The 25217-nt window shown below is 41.4% G+C and overlaps 2 protein-coding genes across 7 annotated transcripts in view; both read left to right on the top strand.

The window, feature by feature from the left end:
• The first annotated feature begins 151 nt into the window (after nucleotides 1-151).
• Nucleotides 152-23213, top strand: MFSD11 (major facilitator superfamily domain containing 11). 6 transcript variants are annotated; one of them, XR_016459080.1, is made up of 17 exons: nucleotides 1138-1206; nucleotides 1769-1928; nucleotides 2114-2287; nucleotides 3604-3659; nucleotides 4694-4801; nucleotides 5217-5296; nucleotides 5385-5481; nucleotides 7222-7280; nucleotides 8520-8661; nucleotides 9501-9541; nucleotides 10661-10726; nucleotides 12448-12573; nucleotides 13003-13177; nucleotides 14036-14171; nucleotides 14678-20650; nucleotides 21408-21455; nucleotides 22619-23213. XR_016459080.1 is itself a non-coding variant. In XM_090121921.1 (16 exons), exons 4-16 carry the CDS (start codon nucleotides 2192-2194, stop codon nucleotides 14840-14842), a joined length of 1347 nt encoding a protein of 448 aa, XP_089978047.1. In that variant the 5' UTR covers nucleotides 152-319; nucleotides 1144-1206; nucleotides 1769-1928; nucleotides 2114-2191; the 3' UTR covers nucleotides 14843-20991. The 6 variants fall into 6 exon arrangements, 5 of the variants coding, with proteins under 5 accessions (XP_089978047.1, XP_089978046.1, XP_031454980.1 ...); XM_090121921.1 differs by lacking the exons at nucleotides 21408-21455; nucleotides 22619-23213 and adding an exon at nucleotides 152-319 and having other exon boundaries at nucleotides 1144-1206; nucleotides 14678-20991; XM_090121920.1 differs by lacking the exons at nucleotides 21408-21455; nucleotides 22619-23213 and adding an exon at nucleotides 152-466 and having other exon boundaries at nucleotides 1144-1206; nucleotides 14678-20991.
• Nucleotides 23214-23925: 712 nt separating this feature from the next.
• The window catches only part of MGAT5B (alpha-1,6-mannosylglycoprotein 6-beta-N-acetylglucosaminyltransferase B), a 48718-nt gene continuing 47426 nt past the window's right edge, over nucleotides 23926-25217 (top strand). Inside the window, exon 1 of the mRNA XM_090121917.1 lies at nucleotides 23926-24628. Within this exon, the coding sequence (XP_089978043.1) occupies nucleotides 24501-24628 (128 nt within the window). The 5' untranslated portion in view covers nucleotides 23926-24500. The remainder of the gene's footprint in view (nucleotides 24629-25217) is intronic.

Genomic DNA, 25217 nt, shown 5'->3' with positions numbered 1-25217 from the left:
AGCTTTTAGCGCTGCTTTTTTCTTTTTTTTTAAATTCCTGACCTCGGTTCCCGGAGGCGGCCCGGCAAGTAGCGGGGAAAATAGGTGTCTAAATTAACGGCGTGCGCGCGCTTAAAAGTGACCGTTGAAGCGGATCTGAGGTGACCCGGAAGTAATCGGCGAGGCAAATTTTAAACAACGTGTTGTAAACGAAAAAAAAAAAAAGAAACAAGTCGAGGGCTGGGCGTTGTAGTGGAGGGGACAGAGGAGCGGGAAACCCTACGGCGTGGAGAAAAAAAAAAGAAAATCGTTGTGAAGGAAAAGCCCTGCGCGGGAGGAGGTGGCCTAAAATGGCGGACACTGGGGGGAGAGGGAGGGGGGGCGGTGCTGCCCCCGCGCTGCGCGGTCGCTTCCCTGCCTTGGGCGCAGCCGCAGTGCTTAATTCTTACCTCGATGCTGTGGTGAATGTTTCTACCCTGTCTGTTCTGTAAGCTGTTTTTAAATGGAATGAAGAAAGGTGTTTTGGTATGAAGGGGGGAAAAAAAAGGCTGAGAAAGGAAGCTCAGTCAGTGATGAGTTGGATACAAACCCAGAGGCAACAGGTTGTTTCGTATGGAAAAGATTTAGGAAATCGAATAACTTGGGATTGGCTTTCATGTCTGTATTGATTTGCATGTTATTATTTTTTTGCTGCTCAAAGAGTTTGAATTCATTGCTTTCTGATTCATCTGCTGATATGCTTTCACTCAGGAGGAATTTAAAGTCTGTATCTTTACAGTGATTTCTTTAAAATGACAGAGGTGGTTCCCTGTGTCCCTCAGTTGCCTAAAAGGCAATCCCTTAAGTGTGAGCTGCTGTCAGCAGAATGGTCCCCACACACCAGTGAGTGGGGCTCTGGCTGTGGGCAGGGAAACGTGGGGTCTGTTTGTTTAGCGATGCCTTAAAGTAAAAATTGGATTTAAAAATTCAGTCTAGTTTTAAATACTTAATATAGAAAGGGAGCTTTGCTGACATTAAAAGCAACGCCTTTATATTGCTGTTTGATCTTTGTAAAGTAGCCTCTGCATGGTCAAGCTGACTTTCTTCCACAAGTAAAGAATAAAACTTTTTGATTTGCCGTTTTCTTAAGTTCTGAATTCTCATCCGTTCCTCTTTGTCTGGCAGTTCATGGGGCTGGTTAGGCAGAATGTGCCACTCCTGACTCAGGGGATACAGAATATAGACAAGGTACTGACAGTAACAAGCAGCCATTCTGTCCATACCAGTGTGTTACCCTGTGTTAGTTTTGCTGACAGTTTGACAGAGGGCTTCAAAGTAAAAATATGAATCAATCTTGAATGTATTACTGAAAACCACTGTAAAGCAGGGTAGTGAAACATTACTAAAAGTGAATGTTTCTTGAGAGGAAGCAGTGGAAGATTATACAGACCATTCCTTCTCCAGAGTCACTAAGATAAGGCAAAAGCACCAAGCAGAACTTCTGTGTTGGTGATACTGAAAAGTTTCTTTTTTGAGGAATTATTTGCCCTCCAGAGTGACCTTTTCTATGTAGGAATCCAACTAATTAGACATTTTTCTTAGATAAGTGTTTTCAATTTTAAGGATTAGCAGATGTCTGCACTTTCAAGTCAAAAAAGAAAGCATACAGTGATAAAACTGCATTTCCCATAGTGCATGAGGGCTTTCTAGGCAGGGTCAGCTGATCTGTATTGTGAAATGTTCCTTATTTCCTGTACAGCATGCATGGAAATGACTTGTGTGTGTGAATATCTCATCTGTCCTTTGTCAGGTGATTTACTGGCTTTTGACCAGAATTCCAGTCCAGAACCATGGCAAGAAACTCAGCTGATTAACCATCTCGATGCTTGGAAAACTGCTTCTTTGGGTGGAATGAGATGTCATGAAGAAGTAACATACTGCTGTCTGCTCTCTTAACTTAATGGGAAAAGGTAGAGAGAATTTTGATCTTTACTTTTTGTATCTATCTATTTATTCTTCCAATTTACTGACTTTGCTGTATGTTATTTAAACAAATCCTAGCAGCTAACAAGTAGCTCTCACAAATCGTCATTTTTAAAGGATTTTTTGTTGTTGTTGTTTTTTTATTTTTTTTTCTTCTTATTTCTTTAAACAGGAGTTAAGTGGAAACTTTTAAAGGGAAATAGATTTTTTTCCAGACTGAAGCTGAGAACTTGGCAAAATAACCCACAAAATGTCTCCTGACTCAAAAAAACTTTTCAACGTACTTATTTTGGGAATCTCATTCATGTTTATATTCACTGCTTTCCAAACATGTGGAAATATTGCGGTAGGTGTGCATATCACAACATTCCACAGCTGTGTGACAGTTCTTTTGTCCTTTGTCTAATGTGTGAGTTGCTGTAGTGAGATTTTTAATGTGCAATGTGGCTTTAGACATTTTATCTCCTTTCTTTTGGTTTAGCGTTAACTAGATTAAGTTGGTTAACAGGATGCTTAATCAGTTTATTTCCTTAAGGTATCATAGCTACGTATGTAACTCTGATTGTTTAGACAGTGGAAAATTAAGTAATCCTATCAAATGTTAGAACTTCAATGTCTGTTTTGCTTCATTCCATATATAACGATTTATTTTTATTGTATCTTTCACATTCCTGTTTTCTGTATATAAGCTCTTTCAAAATGTTTGCCTAATGTTATTGTTAACCCCTAGATAACATGCCCCTAGTTTCTCCTGGAGTTTCTTTCCTAACGCTACCTATTTTTCTGTTTTAACAAACTGGACGTTGAAGGGGAGTGTGAGGATGACACTTGACAAGCAGTCAGGCTCACACAGCTGCTAGAACTGCCAAGTCACCTTCCCTAACTTAGTTGTTGATATTACTTTTGATATCAGTCTTATGTCAACATACATCTTGCTTCTCTGTTCTTGCACATTAAGAAGAATTCTTTCTGAGTTCGAACATCTAAATGTCCTTCTCTACACCGTAGAAATAATTGCTTACAACAGTTGTTGTTAAATTATTATACAGCGCAGTGATTAAGTTCTGCTACGCAATGAATGTGCAGCACCTCACTGAATTGGGCCTAGTGATCATGCAGTGATGTAATGTATTGTCATTAAAGTCATTAAAAGTGACTTTCAATCAGATCTGCCAGACAATCCAGCTAATTACATGGTCTCATGATCACTAAAGCTGATTCAAGGGGAAAAAAAAGGAACAAGCTGTTAACGGAAAGACTGAAAGGATGGAAACTCTTAGCTGAAATTAGAGTACAGCTGAAGCTGAAGTTTGGATAAATTAAGAATACAGTGAATCTTCAGCCTGTTTTCCCCCGCTGTTTAGATGAAGATAGTAATATGTAGCTACCTAAGAGAAGTGTTTTGTGAAACAGAAGTTCTGTGAAATACTGTAAGATCTCTGGTGAAATCAGGATATAATTCCCAAATCTTTATTACTGCTTCAGACAGATGTTTCCCTGCCTAATATCTTCGTCATCTTCATTGTGGAGATATTGTCAGCTGTAATTAATGCTTTAAGTAGAGTCTATTAGTGATAATTTTTGATGTTTAGCACTGACTTCAATCTGTTGCAAATGATTTGAAGAAGTTCTAACAATATTGCATATGATTTCTCCTCACAGCAAACAGTTATTACAAATTTAAACAGCACAGATTTTCATGGCAGTGGCTACACAAGGTAACTCACACATATTTTCTTACTACTTTGCTCCTTGCAGGGTGAAGCTAGTTATAATTACATCTGGTAGAGATATACTCTCAAGAGATTCTAGTGCCCTGCTGGCTTCACAATTTAATGGCATACTTAAAGCAATTTAAATCATGGCTCTCACATTCAGTCCTAGCCTGAATTACTTGTTTCTAATTGAGCTACGTGATTGTTTTGTGTATGTTCTTTGTAAAACTAAAACTGCCATCCAGTCATCACATTCTCAGCTTTTTATCTCAGTAAATTTAAAAAAATGTGGAAATTTTTTAAAAAGACAAAAAACTGCTAAGGCCTTGGTTGTTTGCCCCATCTGCTTCTGTGCCTTTGTGTGGTATATAGGTGGTTTGGATCAACTTGTAGGAAATACTGCAACATAGTTGGGAAAGAAGCAACCAGAAAGACAAGAAGAGAAGCAAGGTTTTCAGCTGTAAAATACCACTCTGAATGTTTATTGCACTGACTTGGCCAGACACACCAAGTATGCTCAGGGAGCTTTTGTAAACCAAATTGATCTGTCATATAAGAAAACCCAGTTGCTGCTTTGAAAGGTTTACTGTCTTAACATAAACTAAAAATACAGCTACCACAAAATATATCTATACAGTTTTTACGGTGCATTTGACAGAAGATAAAAAGCTCACTAATAGATGAAAGTGGTTTTGGTACATTGTCCTTCAGAAGTAGTAGGCACAAAATAGAGAAACTTGTTAAGGCACAGTTTGACAAAACCCTGTCATAAATTAGAAGATGTGTTGGCCTGCAGTGGCTTGGGACTTGATTCAGCAGTGCAAGATACACTACACTTGAGTGTTTCTGTATGGAGTAAAATGGTTGGAGGCAGTTAACAACACAAAGGAAGGAAATGTTTGAATATAAAAATGAGGCAGTTGCTTACATATATTTTTATACTTTGGAATCAACTGAGCAGTCTTCTTAAACAATCTGAATTTGTAACCTGTGTTTTATTTTAAGTACTTTACTATCTTTGTTGTTTATTTATGTAGTATGTCCATTATTTATGGAGTTTTCTCAGCATCAAACCTTATCTCACCTTCAGTGGTTGCACTAGTAGGACCTCAACTCTCCATGTTTATTAGTGGCATATTTTATAGGTAAGTATTATTTTTGATTTCTTTGAAATATCTTTTTTTCACATGGAAGTGCAGCACCAAATACAAAATTGTACTGGCTATGGAGAGCACCATGCTGAGCTGCTACATGTATCAGTAGGTGACTTCAGGGCACTTCAAGCCTACTGGAAACTGTGGTTTTTTTCTCATCATTTTCAGATTTTGCTGACTGTTGAGTTCATGTTGTGGTCTCAGGTTGTTGACTACATAAACAAAGTCTACATTCTTGGTGGAGTAAAAAGCTTACCTTTTTTTTTTACATAACCTGAACTGTATTGCATGGTGCCTTGGTTGAGAGTGGATGACATAGGAGAAGCTAAGTAAGATAGCTATTTCTTAAAGAGCACGTTCCACTTTGTTTTATGTTCAATAAACAGATCTATTTGTTCTATTCTAGCTTATACATTGCAGTTTTTATCCAACCTTCTACGTGGAGTTTCTATACTGCTTCTGTTTTTATTGGCATTGCAGCTGCAGGTAAGCATTGCTCTTATTCTGCTCACTGTTCTTTGCTCTATTTGAATGTACTTTTTGTTTCCTGACTAATATCTTTTGCACATTTCAGTACTATGGACGGCACAGGGAAATTGCTTGACTATAAATTCTGATGAAAACACCATTGGAAGGAACAGTGGAGTATTTTGGGCACTCTTGCAGTCCAGGTAAGCTTTAAGTAATAGCTTTTTAGTTGTAGTAGTGGAAATGCAAGTCACAACTTGAAGCAGTGATAGAGCACCTGGTGAGAAGGCAAGGCCAATCCAGGGGAGCTCAGGTGCATGCAGTGGAGCTGAGTGAGCAGAAGGGGTGGAGCCAGGGTCCATCCCTTCCCAGACCTCATTTAAGGGTCGGCAATGGAGATGAGGGTATCTTGCCAGAGATCTTTGCTTATGTGAGGCCTTTTGAGAGTAAGCAGATTTTTGTTTGTTTGTTTGTTTGTTTGTTTGTTTGTTTGTTTGTTTGTTTGTTTGTTTGTTTCTGGTATTTTGCAGTCAATGAAGTGGAGAGTTTGGAGCAAAACTTCTAAAGCTGTTGTGCATTATAAGACAGTGAATGAAAGTTTCCTATGGCAAGTCTTTGCTCTTGACGTGCTAAAAAGATACATATTAGTTCAAGGAGCATTCAGCAAATATCTTGGTCTTCGAGAGCTGTTTTGCACTGGTATCATGAGCATGTTGATGAGCCCTCGTGACCCTGAATGGCCTTGCCATGTATCCATCTCACCTCTGCCCAAGAGCCGTGTTTAACTTCAGTGCTGGGCCTCTACTTGCTCTGGAACTTTGCTGGAGGAAAAGATGATGGAAACATGCATGAAAACGGAGCTGTTGATTTGAAGAGAGAATAAAAAAGACTGGGACAGTTTTGAGAGGAAGTAAAATGAGGAGTGTTTTACTCATGGGCTAGGAGAACAGGAAGGTGGCAGTTGAGCAGAATGTGGAACTGTTAGCAAGAACTGCTGTACTAGAGCTCAGGTAATGTGTTGAAACTAGGGAAAGATTAGTTTGGAACAGGTGAACTGCTTTTTTCATATGATGGGTGAAAACCTTTTGGAATTCCCTCCTGCTGGAGGGTTTGGAGTTGGATAATGTCAGCAAGACTGAAAAGAGATCAAATTCACTGATAGTAGGACCACAAATGTATCCTGAAGGCAGATACCTCTTATGCTGCTAATACAGTGCTTCTGGATATTGAGAAATAATGTGGGGGATGAGTCACGGTGGTAGGCTGATGAGCTTGCTCTAAATGGCATTGCTGATGCTGTGTGGAGACAGAGTGCTGCATTAATGGAACAGCAGTGTGAAACAGTGGTGTGCTGCTTGTGTTTCGTGTTTTGGGATTAATTAACGTCTTGGTGTAGCAAAGTCCTGATTTCCACAAACTCAAGTAATTGCGTGTTTTATAGTGAGTAGAATGTATGAGTTGAGATGAGGAAATTTCACTCTAAGGCTGTTTTGAGTCACCATTCATTCTGAGCTGATGTATTTCAGGGAACTGTATGTAGAAACAGAATTTCCCCAACCTGTTAACAGCCAGTTCAGTATTGCTGAACTAATATTTCAGACAAGACACATGACTCTTCTAGGGGAGTACTACAAATTCATTTCTATACATGCATCATCTTTCTAAGCTACACCCTTCCAAAAACAGTGAGAGAGATAAGAAATGTTGTTTAAGTTCATTTGTTATTATCTTGTTCTGTGTTGATTCCTAAGAAGAAATAGCCAGCATTAGGGCAAAAAATACTCTCCTTTGTTTGCAGAATAAACAGTTTGCATGGGGAATGGCTGCTTTCTTATTCTTTCACAATTGTGCAGTACTGGTTTTGCATAGAATTGTGTTACTGTGGTGCTGTGATCTTAATCCTACCATGAAAAGTTCACCTGTGCTGTTCTTTTTGTTTACAGCTTGTTTTTTGGAAACCTGTATATATACTTTGCTTGGCAAGGAAAAACTTACATATCAGGTGGGTGTTACTTGTTTGTGGCAAGATGGTAACAGAAATATACGGGTGCCACTTTCTAGCATAGTCATTCAGGAATAAGGCATTGACATCTAAATGGTAATTATCAGGCTTCAGGAGTGCTCCCTCTGTTCCACTTCATGCCTCTGTTAAATGCATTGTCTCTCAGGTTCTCCATAGACCTGGGCTTGGTAGCACAGCACAGGTTAATTTTTAAAAGTCAGCTCCCACATTCTCTCATGGAGGCCTTGAAGTTCTGTACCTTCTAAATTTCATAACCACAGAATGCAGCCATTAAATAGAACGAGGGAGTTCTGCTGTTATGACTACTTGCATTTTTAAATGGAAAACACTGTTGAAATGTTTTGAGACTTTTCTTTTTTAAAAGCTAGATGTTAGTATTAGAAGCTCTGATAGCAATTGAAAATTAGTTTCTCCTTTTTACTGTCTGTATTACAGGCATTTCAAGATGAGGCACATTTTCTTCTTGATCCATAATCATGCACAGGTTATTTTTAATTGAGATAGAACAATTTACTGTTTGCCTTTAAGCAAAAGTCCATTAAATACAAGCATAGGCAATGTCTTTGTGTTTGTTCACTGGTTCAATCACAACTGTTAGCAGTTTCAGCTTTTTTTTTTTTTCTCTGCCTAATTTGCAAATAGGAATAACTTTGGTACTGCAGAGTTTCCTTTGTCAGACAAGTTGGGTGGTGCACCAGAGCTGGTGCAGAGGGAACCAATTACCTTCCTCCAGTAACACACTGTATGCTGCCTCAGTTACTGAGGTATCAATGCTGTTAAGGCCTTTGTAGTATACAATTCTAATAACTGATGTTACAGTGCTAATATCTGGTAAAGAACAAGTTCTTAGATATCTGCGGGCATTTGGGGTAGCTTCCTATGTCTGTTCTGAATTATACATCCCTTGAAACATGTATTTTTTTTCCTGCTAATAATTTATGCACTTTCATTGCTAACTGGCTCCTCCCTGGTCATAGTCTTTGCATGGCAGGAAATGCAAGTAACATTCTTTAGTATGCCAATGTTTTATTGGCATCGTGAAAATGAGATAGGAATCTACCAGTAAGTGTGTTCGTTTTGTTCCACATGCAAGGTAACGTAGAAAATCAGTAAGCATTTCAAACACTGCTCTGAATTATGCTTGTATTAGTTCTTTGAAGGTAGCTGACTTTGAATTGCTTTTACATGTCTTGTTATGACTTTAATTTGTTTTTCCAGAGAGCGATCGCAGAACTGTCTTCATTGCCCTGACTGTTATCAGTCTTGTGGGCACAGTTCTGTTCTTTCTGATTAGGAAACAAGAGGACACAAAAGCTCCAGGGGAGGAAGATTCTACTAATGAAATCCTTGGGGACAGCTCGTAAGTGCTTGCAATAATAATTTATTGTCACATATACTTATGTGTCCCTGCTTCTTAATGGAGTGTCAGTTTCACTTTCCCCTCTGAACTGGAAGCCTGAACATTATGAACAACCTGTAGAATGTACACTTTTGATAGAAAAGTGTCTGTATCTGAACAAGTGAGAATCAATTAATGTTCTGCATATGACGTTTTCAAGGATGGATTGAGGTAATGCACATCAAGTTTTTCCATTAATGAGTAAGTGCCTTTGGAAAGATACCACTTACCTCTTTTTCTCCACTGATTGTTAAATGTGCATCTGGCTTTTGTAGTCTTTCTTTGCCTAATCAGTCCAGGTTAAGGGCTGGAATGAGCAGAAATTATTCCCATCCTTTTTCTAAGTTATATTTTCATACTAGTATATTTATCATATAGTTTCAAAATGTTTAGATGCAACTTCTGAGTACATTAGAAGTGTATAGGTAGGCAGACACAGCACAGTTTTGCTTGAAGCATCATATTATATATTTTTGTTTTATTAAAATAACATTAGAAAAATGTCAACAAGTGTGTGCTACTGAAAATGTTCAATGCTAACCATTTCTAAATTTGCTCAGAAGGAAGTCTCTTAGGTTAAATTTTAAATGGTGTTCACTGGCTCAGAAAGCCAAATGCATTTTGTGGTCAGTAGTTTAGAGTCTCAAACACTTAACAATGCGTTAGCATATTTCAGTACATAATACAGACCTAAAAAAAAAATGTACAGACACTTTGAAGAATGAACTCATCTGCCTTCAGTGCAATGATATAAAGTGGTTATTAATTTTCTTTTTTGACTAAGTCATTTATTTACCCAGGTCTGCACAAAACAAACTGATGAGAGCAGTGGATGCCTTCAGTAAGTACTGTTGAACATACAAGTTGCTTCAAAAAATCCTGACAAATCCTTTCCAGCTCTCCGTGGTTCTGCTGATATGTGAAAATGTACAAATCACTCAACAAACAAAAATTTGCAGATAAATAGGTTAAGAATGCATTTCAGTTACTGCATTTGAAAACAGAAATTCAGGTCTGGCCTTTGGGGAAAGAGGCTGGCAATGATTTTCAGACTAGAGATGACAGTTCATGTATTGATGTGGGACTGATGAGGTTTGAGCCTGATAGGAACTGAGTTCTCTGTGTGAACATTCGTGACTTTGAGTCATGCATAAACAAGGTTTGCAAATGGAAAAGCTTGGAAATGCTGAAGTTGTGGACAGATTGCTGTTGATGTGTAACTGGTGTGAGGTGACTGGCTGAACTTTAGAGTGTTTCTCCCATGGTGGTATCATACAACCAAAGTCTGTCTGCAAGCAAAGAAAGTGTAACAGACATCACCTCTGTGCTAAGTATAGTGCAGGAGAAATTTGAGTTTGATATCCAAGCTACTTTACAATGCATTCCTTATACAGACAAGCTCAAAAACAACAGGTCACCCCTAGGGAAAGCTAGTGAATGAAAGTTAAATTGGCTTCTCCAGTTTTTAAAACAACAACAAAAAAAAAAACAGAATAAAGGAGAAGCTGCATATTACTTTTTGTCACCAGGTGGTAACACTTTAAATCAATGTTTTTGAACTGAACTGACTAGTTCCCTCAGAGTTTGATATGGTCTATCAGTGACTGCTTGTTTTAAGATCATGGACATCTTCATGGACAAAATGTTCTTAGAGGAGTTAATCACCATGAACAGTGAGTACAAAAATACAACAAAGAATAAATTGCTGATAGAAAACTGCACATCTCCCTCTTTAATATTTCCATCCTTGCATTTCTTACAAAAAGATTTGAGATCAAATTGTTTTTTTAAAGTGCAAATGAAGGTCTGTGTGCTTAGCACTCTATAATTTTCTTATTGCAAGAAAGTCACAGTTGAAATAACTTCAACTTATTTTTGGTTTAAGCAGAGAGCAGAGAAATTGCAGGTGCTCTTAGTAGTGTTAGTGGAAGTTATATTCATCTCCTTTTTGTCTTTCCAGAGAGATCTATAAAGCTAAGCTTCACGAAAGAGATTCTGCTCCTCAGTGTTACAACAGCCTACACAGGTATGAAGCAAGCACAGTGTGTGATTGTGCAGCACTGTTGGGCATCGTTTGGAGTTTTAAACAGTGACCACAGAGTTGTGATTTGTGTGTCTCTGCAAACAGAACTTGAATATTTCAGGTGCCTTTGAATGAATTATTCCACGTTCTGGAAAGTGTTCCTATGTGGGAGGAGAGGTGTACCTAACTCTGACACTATTGGACGTAATAATATGCTGTTCAGTCCACTTTGGGGTCACCCAAATTGAGATTTAGGCAAAATGTATGTAGCAGGCATTACACTGTCGGTAGGTTGTGGATTATGTCTAGTGCAACTACAGTTCAGTTAAATTTTTTGCAGGTGACATTTCCATTATTGCCTCTGTTAGGCTTATAATGAGGTATAGGGCATTACTAATAGTCTTCAGTTAGTCTTGGTTCTACTGGGTACAAATTAAACCATTTTTTTTTTACTATTTTTGCCATTGGTATTTATTGTGGCAGGAACTCTCTTCACTAACTTCAGTTGAGCCTGATCTGCCATTGTTAGACCGAAGTATGAGCTGCAGAATGAAAGTGCATTTATTTTTACCATATATGAAAGCAGTTATTCCACAAAAAGGCTATAAAAAGGTTCAAAATCTTAGAGGATTGTTGAGGGTTTTTTCTACTTATTTGGCTTCGGTTTTTATGTTAACCCACATGAAAAAACTTGAATTCCTTGTAGATGTTCAGTGCAACAGGAATGTGAAACAAGATAACCAGGCAAGAGAACGGGGTCTTGTGTGATGAAATTTGAAATTGGTATGGAAGGTTATGTAGAAAAGAATCAGTCCAGCTTGGCAGAACTGCCTGCTGCCATCTGGTGGCTCCTGGTTCATATTGCCACTTCATGGGAAAATAGGAAGTCCCGTAGGACTGGCACAAGCTTTTACTTCCAAAATGTATGGTTTGATTAATCAGACTGTTGAGAGCTCGTTCCTTTTTGAGGCTCTGCAGGTCGCATACAGCATTAGGCAGTCTGCTGCTGGTAGACCAATGTATGGCATGCTGTGTTTTTGCAATAGCAAAAGACAGAGGAGGGGAATGAGAGTTCTATTTTCTGTTTTTCTTTAAGCATTACACTTGGGTTCTTGTAAATAGAATTGCTATTAAGACACTGTGATTTTTTCAGATTAATAGTTCCTTATTTTGGACTTAAATGTGTCACCTTTCAGTATCAGCAGTAGAAAGAAAGATTTCTAACAAGTAGTTGTTCTTGCTCTGCTTTCATTATGCATCTATGGGGAAAGGAGCAGTTGAGCTAAGAACTCCTCTTGTGTGGGATTTGGGGGTGCAGGGATCTTTCTCAGAAATGCTATAATCTGGGGGAAAAAAATCTTAAAGTGAAATTGTTTCATTTCCTCAGTTATTAAGTGCTATTTCACAGAATGAAATTCCAAAGTTCTTGGAGAAGCAGAAATACAAACTGTTTATAGGAATTGTGTCAACAGCAGCAGTACTGAGCCTTAGTGCATCTGATGCTAATTATGTGGCATGTTTTTTTTTTACATTGCTTCCATGAGCTAACATAGAAAAGTATAATGATTATATAGCTTAAAACTCCTCTTGTTTGCTTCTGTTACACTTACCTCTTTAAAATATGTATTTGAAAGTTACTTGAGGGAAAAACATTTAGATAAAAACCATTGCAAAGCTTATGAAGAAAGCCCTCATTTGTCAATCTTGTTTGCTTTCCTTCAAAGGTTTGGAATTAACATTCTTTTCTGGAGTGTATGGAACATGCATTGGTGCTGTGAATAGATTTGGCAGTGAAGAGAAAAGCCTTATTGGTCTCTCTGGGATTTTTATTGGTGTTGGAGAAATTTTAGGTGAGTCAAAAGGAAATATTTGCTGATGAGCAACTTGGATTCACAGAGAGGCACGTTTTTGCAATCAACAAAGCTAGGCAGAACATCATCCCTCCTCACTTCATAGTGTTGTGAGGAGGAAACAGAAGTCCTGGCACGACACCTTGTGAAAAGACTAAGTGCCTTCATCAGCATCCACCTGAGAAATGTGCCTGCATGTCTTGGACACCTCTGGCAACCCAGAGGTTCTGTCACCAGGAGAGCTGGTGTGGCAGAGCTTGCAGACACTTTAGGGCTGCTTTCTTGTCTGTCAGGGCTTCAGCTGTTAAACACAGGGGTATTTACAACCTATATTTTCAGTCTATTTTTAATTTTCGTTACTTTGAATTCAATCCTGTTCTTTGTATCTTTGTTTCTGATGTAAATCTCCCATCTTTTCCGTTCCTACAGGTGGAGGAATCTTTGGTTTACTGAGCAAGAAGAGTCGCTTTGGCAGGAACCCCATTGTGATGCTAGGCATCATTGTCCACTTCATTGCCTTTTATTTAATTTTTGTCAACATGCCAAGCAATGCCCCTGTTGCTCCTATGGAAGGAACAGATGATGTTGCTTACATGATTCCGAGGTATGTAAGCTCTTCAGTCTGGCTGTTATAACTCAAGATGCATATAAAACAGCTTGTACCTCTCATAGAAAACTCATTGAAACAGCTTTTCTGGTACGTACTCAATTTAGGGACTTAAATGGTGTAAGAATAAAAAGCATGAGGATATTTGGTAGCAATTATACTGTTTGAGAACATAACTCTTACAGTTGTAAACAACAACTGTTGTACTTGCTGTCAGGAAATTGGGCTCATTTTTAGTATAGCTTAGAGCACCAATTTTACACTATACATCTTTGAATGCTCCTTATCCAAGTCCAAAGTCTGTTAGTTAGGGGAAGAATATAGGGAGCATTCTTTTCACTGCAACCTGTTTTGGGGGTGTATTTGTGCTAATTTGTGTGAAAGTAATGTGGTCAGTTTGTGCAGGCACAGCTGCTGAGCTGCAGTGATTAGCTTTTGTGCCTGTACATGGGACTATTTTTTTAATAGGAGTATTTTTCTGAATGAATTGGTCTTTTCCTCATATTCCTGCTGCTCTGTTGAATTCACTGTATGTGTCTTGGCTTTTGATCACTGCTGTGTGGGCTTTATGACTCCAGGCATCAAAATGAGATTTTAGCAGTTCTAATTCATTGTAGAATTGACTGCTGGTAATACTAACAGAGCCTTAGCATTCAAGGAATTAAAATCTGATGAAATTATACTTTTTGCCAGCCAAGTGTTCCCACTTCTTCTCCAATGAAATTTAAAGTTTGGTAACTTTCTTCCCTACTCCATTTCCAAGTAAATCTGTCAAAAGTAGTTCATAGGTTCATGCATTAGTCAGTGAGCTGCTTGAATGAGTGATTCTTACATTTGATTGAATTTTTCCTTCAGCAAAGAGGTGGCCATATTCTGCAGCTTTCTGTTGGGCCTGGGAGACAGCTGCTTCAATACCCAACTCCTCAGCATTTTAGGATTCCTGTATTCTGAAGACAGTGCTCCTGCCTTTGCCATCTTTAAGTTTGTTCAGGTATTACATCACGTAACCTTATGAATGTATAAGTGTGGGAATATTCTTTGTAAAGCTTTAATGAAATTTTTACCCTTAAAAAGGATGCACTGCAAGTGAGCAGGAGTGGTTGTCCAAGTTTCTAGCTATGTTTTGGTAGAAAATAGTTTGTGATGCTGGAAAACTGAAAATAGGTTTTCTGGATTTTGTCCTAAAGCCTTGGCTGCATTGTTTCTAGACAAAATGCTTTGAAATAGAGGAGAACTGTGCTTGCCATGCTTCAAATGCTTTCAAATGTGTTCATTTTCTGTAGTGAACACTATTTAAATAAGTAAAAACTAAATCTGTTGTATATCATGTAGAGACATATGCTGTGGTATGATGAAGTTTGATTGCTGTATCTTTGAAAGAAGCATACTTAAAGATGCATGCTAAACTGTGTGTATTACCAGCTCAACAACCCTGTGCAGCAGTGCTGGAGTGGATATCTCCACTTAAAATCTTTCACTTTTTTTTTTCCCTATCAGTCCATTTGTGCTGCAGTTGCATATTTCTACAGCAACTACTTCCTTCTGCAGTGGCAGCTCCTGATCATGGTGGTTGTTGGTTTCTTTGGGACAATTACCTTCTTTGCAGTGGAGTGGAAGGCAGCAGCATTACTTGCCCGTGGCTCTGACTACAGCAGCATTTGATCTCAATATCCCACACCTACAAGGAAGAGCACAAGCACATTTATTGACAAGTGATGCAAGAAGGTGGAAGGATCAGGTTGAAGAGATTACGATGGAGGAAGCTACTATAAATCACCATCCCTCAAACTGAACATGAAATACAGGAGGAGAAAATGCTGAGTCTGAAAGGCTTTTTCCTTGCTTTAATCAACTGAGCGTGGTATGCGTGTTCTTAAAAATCCTGTGTTAGAAATGGAAGGAAATAGAGATCGATGTATTGAACAATTTTGTTCTGAGCCATATCTTCCTGAATGTGTGATTGCCTAATTTCACTGTCATCCACTACAGAATTAGTTTCTTCTTTCTCTCCCTAAATTATTTTACCTATATCCTAGTTCTGCAAACACTTAAATTCTCCCACTGAATGACCAGTACTTCTATGATGTATTGCAGAACACGTCTGTAAAACCGAGCAATCAATTCACATCATTGATTTTTTTTTTTTTTTTTTTTCAACAATTAGATATGCAGGAATATTTCTGCAGGAAATGTTGCCTTATTCTTTTACCTGAAAGTTCTCAAATCCTTGTGTGGAACAATTTGCTTTACTTAGTCACCTCCAGGACACAAAACCAGCCTTTCATCCAGCATCTCCCAGAGTAGAGCTGCAGTGGGGCAGCTGCTGTCACCTTCTCAGGGTAATGCTACATGAAGGGCTACAAGGCTTCCCTCCCAGTCATCCCAACAGTTCTTTTCAGTTCACAGATCATGATGAAAGCTTCAGTGATGGGAGTGTTCTCAAAGATATGTCTTAAAAGTGCAGTTGGAGTCAGAATGTGATCTGTAAGAATCATCTTGTGGTGTTTATTCTACTGCACGGTCTAAAAATACCTGAGAAGATTGATGTCAGCTGTTTCCTTCAGTATATTTAGGGAAGACTGTACTGTAATCTCATTCTGCCAAATGTGAAAACAAGCTGAATGGCATGGCAACTAAATTTTAATCTGGAACAATTGTAGATGGTGATCTCCTGTACTCAGCAAGTACATCCCACCTTGCTTTTAGCTGTCTGCGTGACATTGTTGTACTTGCAGTTTTGTTTCCATCTAGCAGATAAACAAGATGCAGCTGAGAGCAGATAAACAACACTGAGCGAGGTGGGAGTTTTTTAGACACTCCATGTAACTATTCTTAGAAAAGTACCATTTCCTAAGCTTTTCATGCACAGTCAGAATGCAAATGTCTTGTCATATTTTCAAAGACAAGTAAAAATATTGACTTGGAGTATGCATTAGTAGCTCCTGCGTGTCATACAGACATAGGTGTGCCCAAGGTTAAACTTGGTGAGGGAGTATGGTGTCTCCTGTGACATTTGCTGTCACTTCTGTTCTTGCAGAGCATATAAAACACTACTCCCATGAAGCACAGCTGTCCTCGTGCATAATGTGACAGCAGAGAAAGATTATTTTAGAGGTGTATGGAGATTTAAAATTCACTCTAGGTTTTCTTGCTGTAAGTTTAGTAACTTGTTAGTGGGAGGATTAGAAGGCACCTGAACAACTGGCAAGCAAAGAAATCTGAGGACAGCCAGGAAAACCTTTGTGTATTTCCAGGAGATGTAAATGGATGATGTGGAAGAATGAGGTGAGGGTACACATTGAGTGAGGGGTTATTGAAGCCATTCCAATTTGTCAGGCAAACTGAGAAGGAGTTTGGTATTCAATTACGAAAAGCGAGTAGCAGCACTCAAATGCTCTTATCCACCCCTGTTATCCTGTAATGTGAAGTATGCTGTTTGTAGACAGAGCACCATAAAATGTATAGATGGTAGGATGCTGGCAGTGATTACGGTTCTCTTGTTGCTACATATCTGTATTTTTCTCTCAAATATAAAAGGGATAAAGAATCTTCTTAAAGATGCAGGCACTTACTTTCCTCTCTGATTGTTTGTGAGACTTGTTTTCCCCACACAGATGAACGAGAGAAGGCAAAGCTCGCAGGAAACAACTTTGTCTTACAGTGCATGGGAGGGAGAGTCATTTCTGGGTCTTGTAGTAATGAGTAACTGAAAGTGAACACTGCTTCATTTTAGCTGGATAACAGCTCTCGTGAGTTTACTCCTAAAATCGATCTGTTTTAATGAATCTGCATTGTTCATCTGTGGCATAAGAATTATATCAACATTTTATTAGAAATTCAGGAAAAACAGCAATCTGGTGTGGTTTCAGCAAGCCTTTTGAGGCTGGCAATCAGGGATACTGATGAATTGGGTTTTGTGCACATGTGGTACTTCTGTAAATCAGGTTTCTCTTTGTTTCCCTTTCCCTGTTCTGTTTGGTCTGACTTCATGACAGAGAATGTCATAAAGCTGTTTGGGTCACTGAAGTATTATTGCTCTGTGACAAGTTTTACAAGAAATTGAGAGAGATAAATGTATGTCAATATATATATTTGCTGTTAACTGTATAACTTTTAAACTTTTGATCTTAAGGAAAGGTTTGCAGTTGATCAAGCCATGACACATGATTGTTTCTTCACTTATTTCTGTGATTTGTTGGGTAATAAAAAAAATCCACACAGCTGTACATAATGGTTAGAATGCTTGGCATAGCAGTCTAAAGAATGGCAGTGCTGGCAGCTGTCAACATTCCAACTCTTAATCTTCCTATCAGTATTTACCAGCCCTGATGGTCCCCATTCATTTTACCTCCTTGGCTTTTGAACAATTCCACATTTATGTGAGTTGGGAGCTTACTGTTCATTTCATTGGGATTTGGGAGGAAAAAAGGGCTTCTGCTGTTTTTTATGGTATCATAGTTTGGTTTAATGTTAGGGATTTTATCTTTATAAGTGAAATTATATATTAATTTGCTTGAGTTTATTTGAAAAATCTTTTTTCTTATCCTTTTATGTTACTATTGAGGTTTAATATCCGGACATATCACATCCAAGTTCTTCAAACAAATGCTAAGAGGAAATTAAAACTGATATTCCTGACATCTGAGTGCCAGAGATGCTGCTATGAATTAGTCTTTCATGCATATCATATAAGCAGATCCACGTTTCTGTCTTGTCAGTTGGTTTTCCTTCTGATATAATATGAATGTATGCAAAGAGAACTTCTGCAGCTTTAGCCCTTGTTTGTAACTAAGCAATGTGCTTTTATTTCTGTTGTGTTCATTTCATTTGGTACAATCTACATAAGAATGTTGAGATAAGGAAGAGAAGCATTTATAAATAGCTCTTTCTGAATATGATGTTTATAATAAAACTTCTGCTGATACAGCTAAATTAGGAGGGGGTTATTTGAGGGGAAGAAAATCATAACTTCTCCTGAGGTCCCTGTGGTAGTAAAGGCCCTCCTGTGTTGTCCCCATCCCTGCAGACAGCCGAGGTCAGGGATGGGCTGTGAGCACTGATGGAGCTGTGGGTGTCCCTGCTCAGTGCAGGGGTGGCACCAGATGGCCTTTAGGGTCCCTTCCAGCTCCAACCACCCTATGGTTCTGTGATTGTGTGCCTGTTCAAGTCAAGATGCCTTCATCTGGTGTTGTTCTCTGTTGTGGCCAATTTAGATACCACTGGAAAGAACTCTGGTGGAGTTTGCTGGTTAAGTTCCATGGAAAATTAGTGCAGAGAACTATAAATCTGGGGCCTTGTGTCTGCTGACCTAATTGGGAAAATCTCACTTGCTTTAACTCCTGTAGTTAACTTCAGGAGCCTGGTTCCCTTGACACCAGTAAGTAATGCTGCTGAGGTTTCCTGGGAGCTGGGCTGGGTGTGAGAAGTGTGCCATGCACAGAGAAAGTTGCTGAGGCTTTCTAGAGCAGCATTTAGTTGTTTGCTGATGGCCAGTAAAACAGAAAACGAGGCAGAATAGAATCACCATAACTGGTGATGTCCTCCTCCAAGTGATCCTAGTTACATAAGGACATTGTGCAGAAGTCTAATGGTTGCAGTTTCTCTTTAGAGATGTCTTTGAGTTTAGACTTGGTGATACGTGAGTTGAGAACAAGTTTTTACAACCATTATCTTAATGATAATGCTAATTTTGAGTGTACTGAGTGAAAGCAGACTATTCTATTTCTCCATTGCAGGTTCTTCAGACTCCACTGTGGCCCCATGGCATGAAGGCTGGGCAGCCTCAGAGTGCTGCTTTCAGACAGAGAGAATCTGTATTCAGTTGCTGACTGTAATATCCTTTGTGTGTGCAAATAGAAAAGCACCTCTTAGGTCGGCTGTCACCACACACAGCCCTTTGAGTCTTTGGATAAAAGGACATTCAGGAGTTTGTGCTTCAAAGTTGAGTCATGAAGGGGGGAAAAAAATAGAAGGTTTGTGCCTTAAATGAAGCATCAATCATTCTGTCATCTTGAAGGGAAATAGCTATTCGTTAAGGTCACTTAGTGAAATTAGCTTCAATTAAGCAACTTTACTAAATGCAATGGTGACTGCTCATTGCTGGAACCACTCATCTTGCAGTAAAGCCTGACCTGCACAGTTTGTTATCGTTATTAGTCTTTACTTAAAAAAAAAAAAAGTAATTACACAGATAACAGCTTGTTTAAATGAGCCTCCTCATCATACATCATTGTTTGTTTCATGCTTGCAGAGGTACAGCAGTGGTACAGGGTGTTTGGTTCAGTGCTGAGTGATTGTAGGAGGGAAAGAAAATGTTTCTTTTATAGCAGTGCAGACAGTCCTTCAACTGAACCCGTGAATAGACACGACTGTATGTTTTCCAATCAAAGTAAGTGTCTAATTGCTGGTTATTATTACTTTAAATGAAAAAGATACAGTTTTACAAGCAGATGCTGGTTGGCCCTGTGGTCTGGAGATGAGGTGGTGTGCAATGATGTGACCCCAGCCTGCAGCTGAATGCTGAGCAGTCGCTGACTTGCTGCTTGTTTCACACCTTCCCAGCAGCTGTGTGTGCCCACTGCTCTGTGTCACGCTCACTTGGGGCTGAGCACAGTGCTACGAGGGAGGAGGAGGTGAATGGCATCACAAGCTGCCAGGGCACCTCTGCCCTGCTTGAGCAGCGTGATGGATGGAGCACGGTGCAGGTGGAGGACAGCTGTGAAGGCTCAGCATTTTCCCTTGCTGCTAATTTCTCTGTAACTCTGATCTAAAATCTGCAGGCTACGCTTATAAATTAACTTCATTCCCACTATGCATATTCCTATAAAATACTTGTACAGAATATAAATGACCACTCTTCTGATGCATTTCTGCATTCAGCTTGCTGCAGGGTGGGAACAACCCCTGCATCGGGTGCTGTAAGGTGCTTTTTCCCTGTGCACTGGTGGCCCAGCATGTACTTGTGCTGTAGTTGGACTTTCTGGAGAAAACACAACATGAGTGAAACTTCAAACATTGCAGTGCTCACATTCACATGCTGCCCTTACCTCAATGCGGAGCGAAATTGAGCTGCAATCACAGGCAGAGCTCAATGACATTTATGTGTAATTATAATGATTATACTTTTTGAGAGCCTAATTCTGCAAATTCTCAGATGTGTTGGCAAGGCGCTGCCCTTTCCCAGTCGGTGGCAGAGGACAGGGCTGGGTGCCCTGCGGCTGCTCAGCAGTCGGTGTATGGCTGCGCTGCTGTGATTTGATACATGCACAAAAAATGACTGCAGGGGAAGGAGAGGGCATTATGCACACTGAGCTTCATTTCATGCAGAAAGCGATTGGATTTAAAAGTTTGCTTGGCAATAAAAATACTTCTGATGTTCTGCAGTAAACAAACAGAACACCAGGGATGGGGACCTGAAGCCTGCAGCCCTGGGAGCATTGTGCTCAAAGCATTTGTGGAGAACAAAATGAGGTGAGGGAGAGTCATGTTGTGCTGTCATTGATGGAGGGGTTTGCTGGGCTTTAGGGGCCAGCAACTGAAGAGAGCACTGTGATGCTCATGGGGACCTAGTCACCCTGCAGGCTTAGGCTGCATTGGAGCACCCTGCTGTATCCTGAGCAGCTGGAAGTGCAGTTTGATGGTCAATATTCTAATGAGAGGCTGTGTTCAGTAAGAATGATGGTGTTCTTAGGTCATCCGTGAACTCTCAAATGAAGTTGTTTTGTCTCTGGTGGAATTAAAGACTTAAAATGTCAATAGTACTTAGATGTAGGGATTGCTCAGTGCTTTCTACCACAAAGCATTGCTGTGAAATACTTGATTTTCTGCTGTCAATAAACCCCTTCCTAGAAAACTTCAACAAAGTAAAGTTATGTGCCTGTGATAATGGCATCCCACGTGGAGCTGCTGCTGGAGTCATTGCTCCCAGCTTGTCTCGTGTGCACATCTTCAGTGCTGCCATCTCAGAGCTCATACCCAACCAGCATATTCCTCTCTGGGATGTCCAATGCTTCCCTGAGTACCCTGGGAGGTGCCTTTTTGTGCTCCTCGCTGCCAGCAACTGCCTTTCAATTCCATGCAGCACGGCTCAGCTCTTTGCCCAGCAGCCTGCCTTGTAACTCAGGGCAGCCAGCAGATTCTTGAAATGCATTAAAAAAAAAAAAGTTTGGGCTGGGAGCTGACGATGTTTCATTATTATTGATTGCTTTTTCTTTTTCCTTCTCTGTAGCAACTTCTGTAGAGCTGAGGATTCGGCTGCAAGGCTCTGAGCAGTGAGGTGGGATGTGTGTGTGATTATGTGTGTGTGTATGTGTGTGCCACTGCCCTGCTGTGCCCTCCCAGGGCCATTTGGTAGCCATGATTTCTGCCAGGATATTGCACTGCTAGGCATGTATGGCTGCTGACCAGTGTTTGCCTCCCCCCTTATCTAGCAGCAAGACAATTCCAGCCTCTGTAATTAATGAGTCCCTCCTGCCGGGGCCGTGGGTGAAACATCAGCACAGGAAATTGGCCAGGCTAAGTGGTGGCTGTGCTGCATCCCAGCTCTGAAGCAGCACGCAGCCAGCTGAGATGAATTGCTGCTCGGAGGCTGAGCCATTGATCATCCTCAGGTCTGCAGGCAGACATAGGAGCTGCCCCCACTGCTGTCCTCCCTCCACCTGGGGCCTTGTTTGTTGTAAATGCCCCACGTGCTGGTGGAGGAGAATAGGTTGTGGGTCTGCAGCTCATGTGGCAGTGCTGGGAGCCTGGCACAGTGATGCTGTGTGCTGCTGTTGATTAAGAGGAAAGCCAATTTATTCAGCTTGTAGTGAAGCATAAGATTAAATATGCAGCAGGCTGTTGATTGTTTTAGATGTGGTGCTTTGAGCTGCTGAGAAAAGCGTTTCCTTGGGAGGATCCTGACGGTGTGGGCCTGAAAGATGGGCTCAGGCTGTCACCCTGCAGCATCACTCACTCCTACAGCATTACCTCGTGCCATGCAGAGGGGGAGAGGAGATGCAGCTCATGGAGCTCAGCTCTGTGCCTCCATCCCAGCTCCTGAGGAGAGATGCTGGCCTTTCAGACAGCTTCCTAAAATTCATGGGTGCTAGAATAATCCTTGGCCTTACTGGGCTCTTTTTGGAGGTGCTGCATGTCCTGTGCTTTGGGACTCCCTCCTACCTGCAGCTCCTTCTGCCCTGGATGCCTTGATTTTGCTTACATTTGCCCCTGTTGGCACATGAATGTATTTCAGACACCATTGGATGGCTGCACCAATGAAATTCCATCAGTCCAAAGAGATGAAGTGGGCAAATCTGTTCGAGCTTCCTGTGGGGGAAAGGTGCTGAGTGCATTCAGGCAGGGGGTGGATTTATATCTATACATGCATTTTGCAGAAGCAGCTTTTCCCAGTGTTGCAGTTCATCTTGTTAATAAATCTCTTGTAACACCTCCCTGCAGCGGCCCTCCAGAAATCAGCTAACGAGGAGAAAGTCAAGATCAAAGATGAGCATCCTAATCCATTATCAGCACATGCCATCAGACTCTCCATCTGCTAGCAGAGGGCCCTGTGAGCTGGCAATGAGGAGCCTGCAGATGCTCAGCCACCACCATGCCTTCACCAGCATTCGGTTTGGGTTGCTGTCAGTTTGAATTAGTGGCACTGTGCTCTTGAAAAAGCCACATAGAGCCATATTGTGCACTGGCACATGCTGCCCAGAGAGGTGGTGCTGGAGTCACCATCCCAAAGGTATCCAAGCACTGTGATGAGTCCAGAGGGTGTAGGCAGTTCTGGTGGCAGGAGAATGGTTGGTCTGGATGATCTTAGAGCTCTTTTCCAACCTTTACGATTCTATTAGAAGAAGAAAAGTAACAGCAGGTAGAGGATGGTTTGATTTAGCAGCTCATTTTGGTCAAGTAATTATTTCTTTAAAAGCCCTGGATTTGTTAAAAGTATCACAATTACATTTTTTTCATTATGTGTACAGAATGAAGCGCTCATTTAATTAGTAAACATTTGGCGTGCCTTTAACTAGGCTTTTAATTACATTAAAGGGACACTGTCAAGGTGTCTTTCATCATTTTTAATAGACCTGCAGTTTTATCCCCCCCCTCCTTGCATTTGGGTGCCACACATTGGGCTCCAGACAAAAAACAACTAATTTTAAAGAAGGAACTGTGTCCTTAGAAAACACTGAAAAAGACTCATTTTTTTTTTTCTGCCTGGAGGAGCCATGGTCCTATGGAGCAGCCCTACGTGCAGCTGTAAGGCTGTGACAGGAGGATGCTCAGGCTTCCCAGTGTGTGGGCAGCATCCTTGCAGCCCTTAATCAAAGGCACTTTCTGCACAGCCTGCTGTAGCATTCAGGTGTTGCTCTGTGCCCTGCAGAAGCCCAGGGATCGTCTGCCAGTCCTCAGGGCTCGGTGGCCTCGTGCAGAGGTGGCAATCCCAGCACTGGGCATCGTGTCCTGGCTGCAGAAAGGTGCTCCACTGCTAAGCACTGCTCATCACCCTTCATGCTTGGTGGCAGCTCTCAGCCACGGGAACTCAGGGCCAGAGGGGTCGTGCCCTGTGCTGAAACAACAGCTTTCTCCCCATAAATCACCCCATGCTGTTTGCAACTCCTTCCTGCTGGAGCAGATGCTGCTCCTACAGCCTTACGGCTTGCAGCTGTCGCAGACAGCAGCTCTCCTAATAAATCACCAGTGCAGTGCTAACTGATAGTGATGCAAGCTCCCAGAGGAAGCCTGGTGCTGAGTTCCCAGGCTGATGCTTGCCTTTGCATCCCCGAGTGCATGATGCTATTCTATTCTTTAGGGCTAAGCCTGATGAATGCCAGCCCGGGAGGGGTATTGCTCGTTCCCTGCCTGGAGCTGGTGGGCTCACTGTGCCTGTGTGGTTGGTGAGTGATAAACGAGGCACTGAGCAGCACAACAAAGCGTGGCTCAGCCTGTGTGTCTCCATTGCCCGTCTGCGCCTCACTGGAGCTCAAGTTTCCGGCCTCTGTGCTTGGCAAGGCTCTGTAATTAAAACATATGCAATCACCGGAGGCACAGACAGCCTGGCCTGGGTGAGCCTTTCCTGGCATGCTTCCAAAGGTAAAGAAAGAAAAACTCAGAGCAGAGTGTGGCAACGGGGAAGCAGTGCTGGTGGCCCTCCTGGGATGTGGGGTGACCCCATGGGTTGCAGGGCCCGGTGTCCTTGCCTGTACACCTGCTCTGCTGGCCAGCAGCACGTGTCCTCCTCCAGCACAGCCTGAGCACCTCCCCGAGTATTCCTTTCATTCCTCTTCATCCCTAACAGCCTCAGTGATCTCCTGGGAGGAGCACTGCACATGGGGTGATGGAGGAGCCATCTCCATCCCTGGATCAGGGAGCCATACTGCTCCTCTTCCCCGTTCTTGCAAAGGGAGCCGTGCCACCTCCTTCCAGCTCCAGTTTCCAGGGATACAGTGATGGAGACTGCAGCAGGTGAGGGTGCTGCCTCTGCTGCCCCAAAATCAGAATGTGGTGCTGGGAAGTTGCATGGTGCAAAAGGAATCTTGTCCACTTGCTCTGCTTGGCATCGCTGTGCTGGGCAGAGGGGATGGTGCTGCAGGACCCATGCCATATGTGGCTCCCTGCACGTGGCCGTACAGCCTGGTTTTGTAGGATCAGGTACCCCAGGAACGTTGCCATCCCACTGCTGCTCCGTGCTGCAGGGAGGTGAGGTCCCTGACGTGCAACCTGCACCCTTTGTGCCCCCACTCTTACAGCTGGAGATCTTTCTGGAAAGGAGTTGTGAACAGGCAGGATCACGGCTTTGCAAGGCTTCCATAAAGTATGAATGCATAATAACATTTGCATAAATAATTCAAGATAGTCAGCACGGGGGATATTTCCTCGGCAATTTCACGTGGGCTCCTGCAGCTCGGTTGTCTCCGTGCTGGGCGTGAGCAGCTCCCTGCATTTAGAACAGGCAAATCCTTGGCGTGCTGCATCTCCTGCTCCTCCTCAGCCTGCAAATCGCTCTCCCTCCCGCCTTGCTGCTCCTTCCCCGAGCTCCCAGCGCTATTAGCAC

This window comes from Phasianus colchicus, chromosome 20, assembly GCF_987193195.1.
Source record: "Phasianus colchicus chromosome 20, bPhaCol1.hap1.1, whole genome shotgun sequence".
NCBI classification, from domain to species: Eukaryota; Metazoa; Chordata; class Aves; order Galliformes; family Phasianidae; genus Phasianus; species Phasianus colchicus.
The sequence above is the reverse complement of the archived record's forward strand: the minus strand, read 5'-3'. Positions and strand labels throughout refer to the sequence as shown.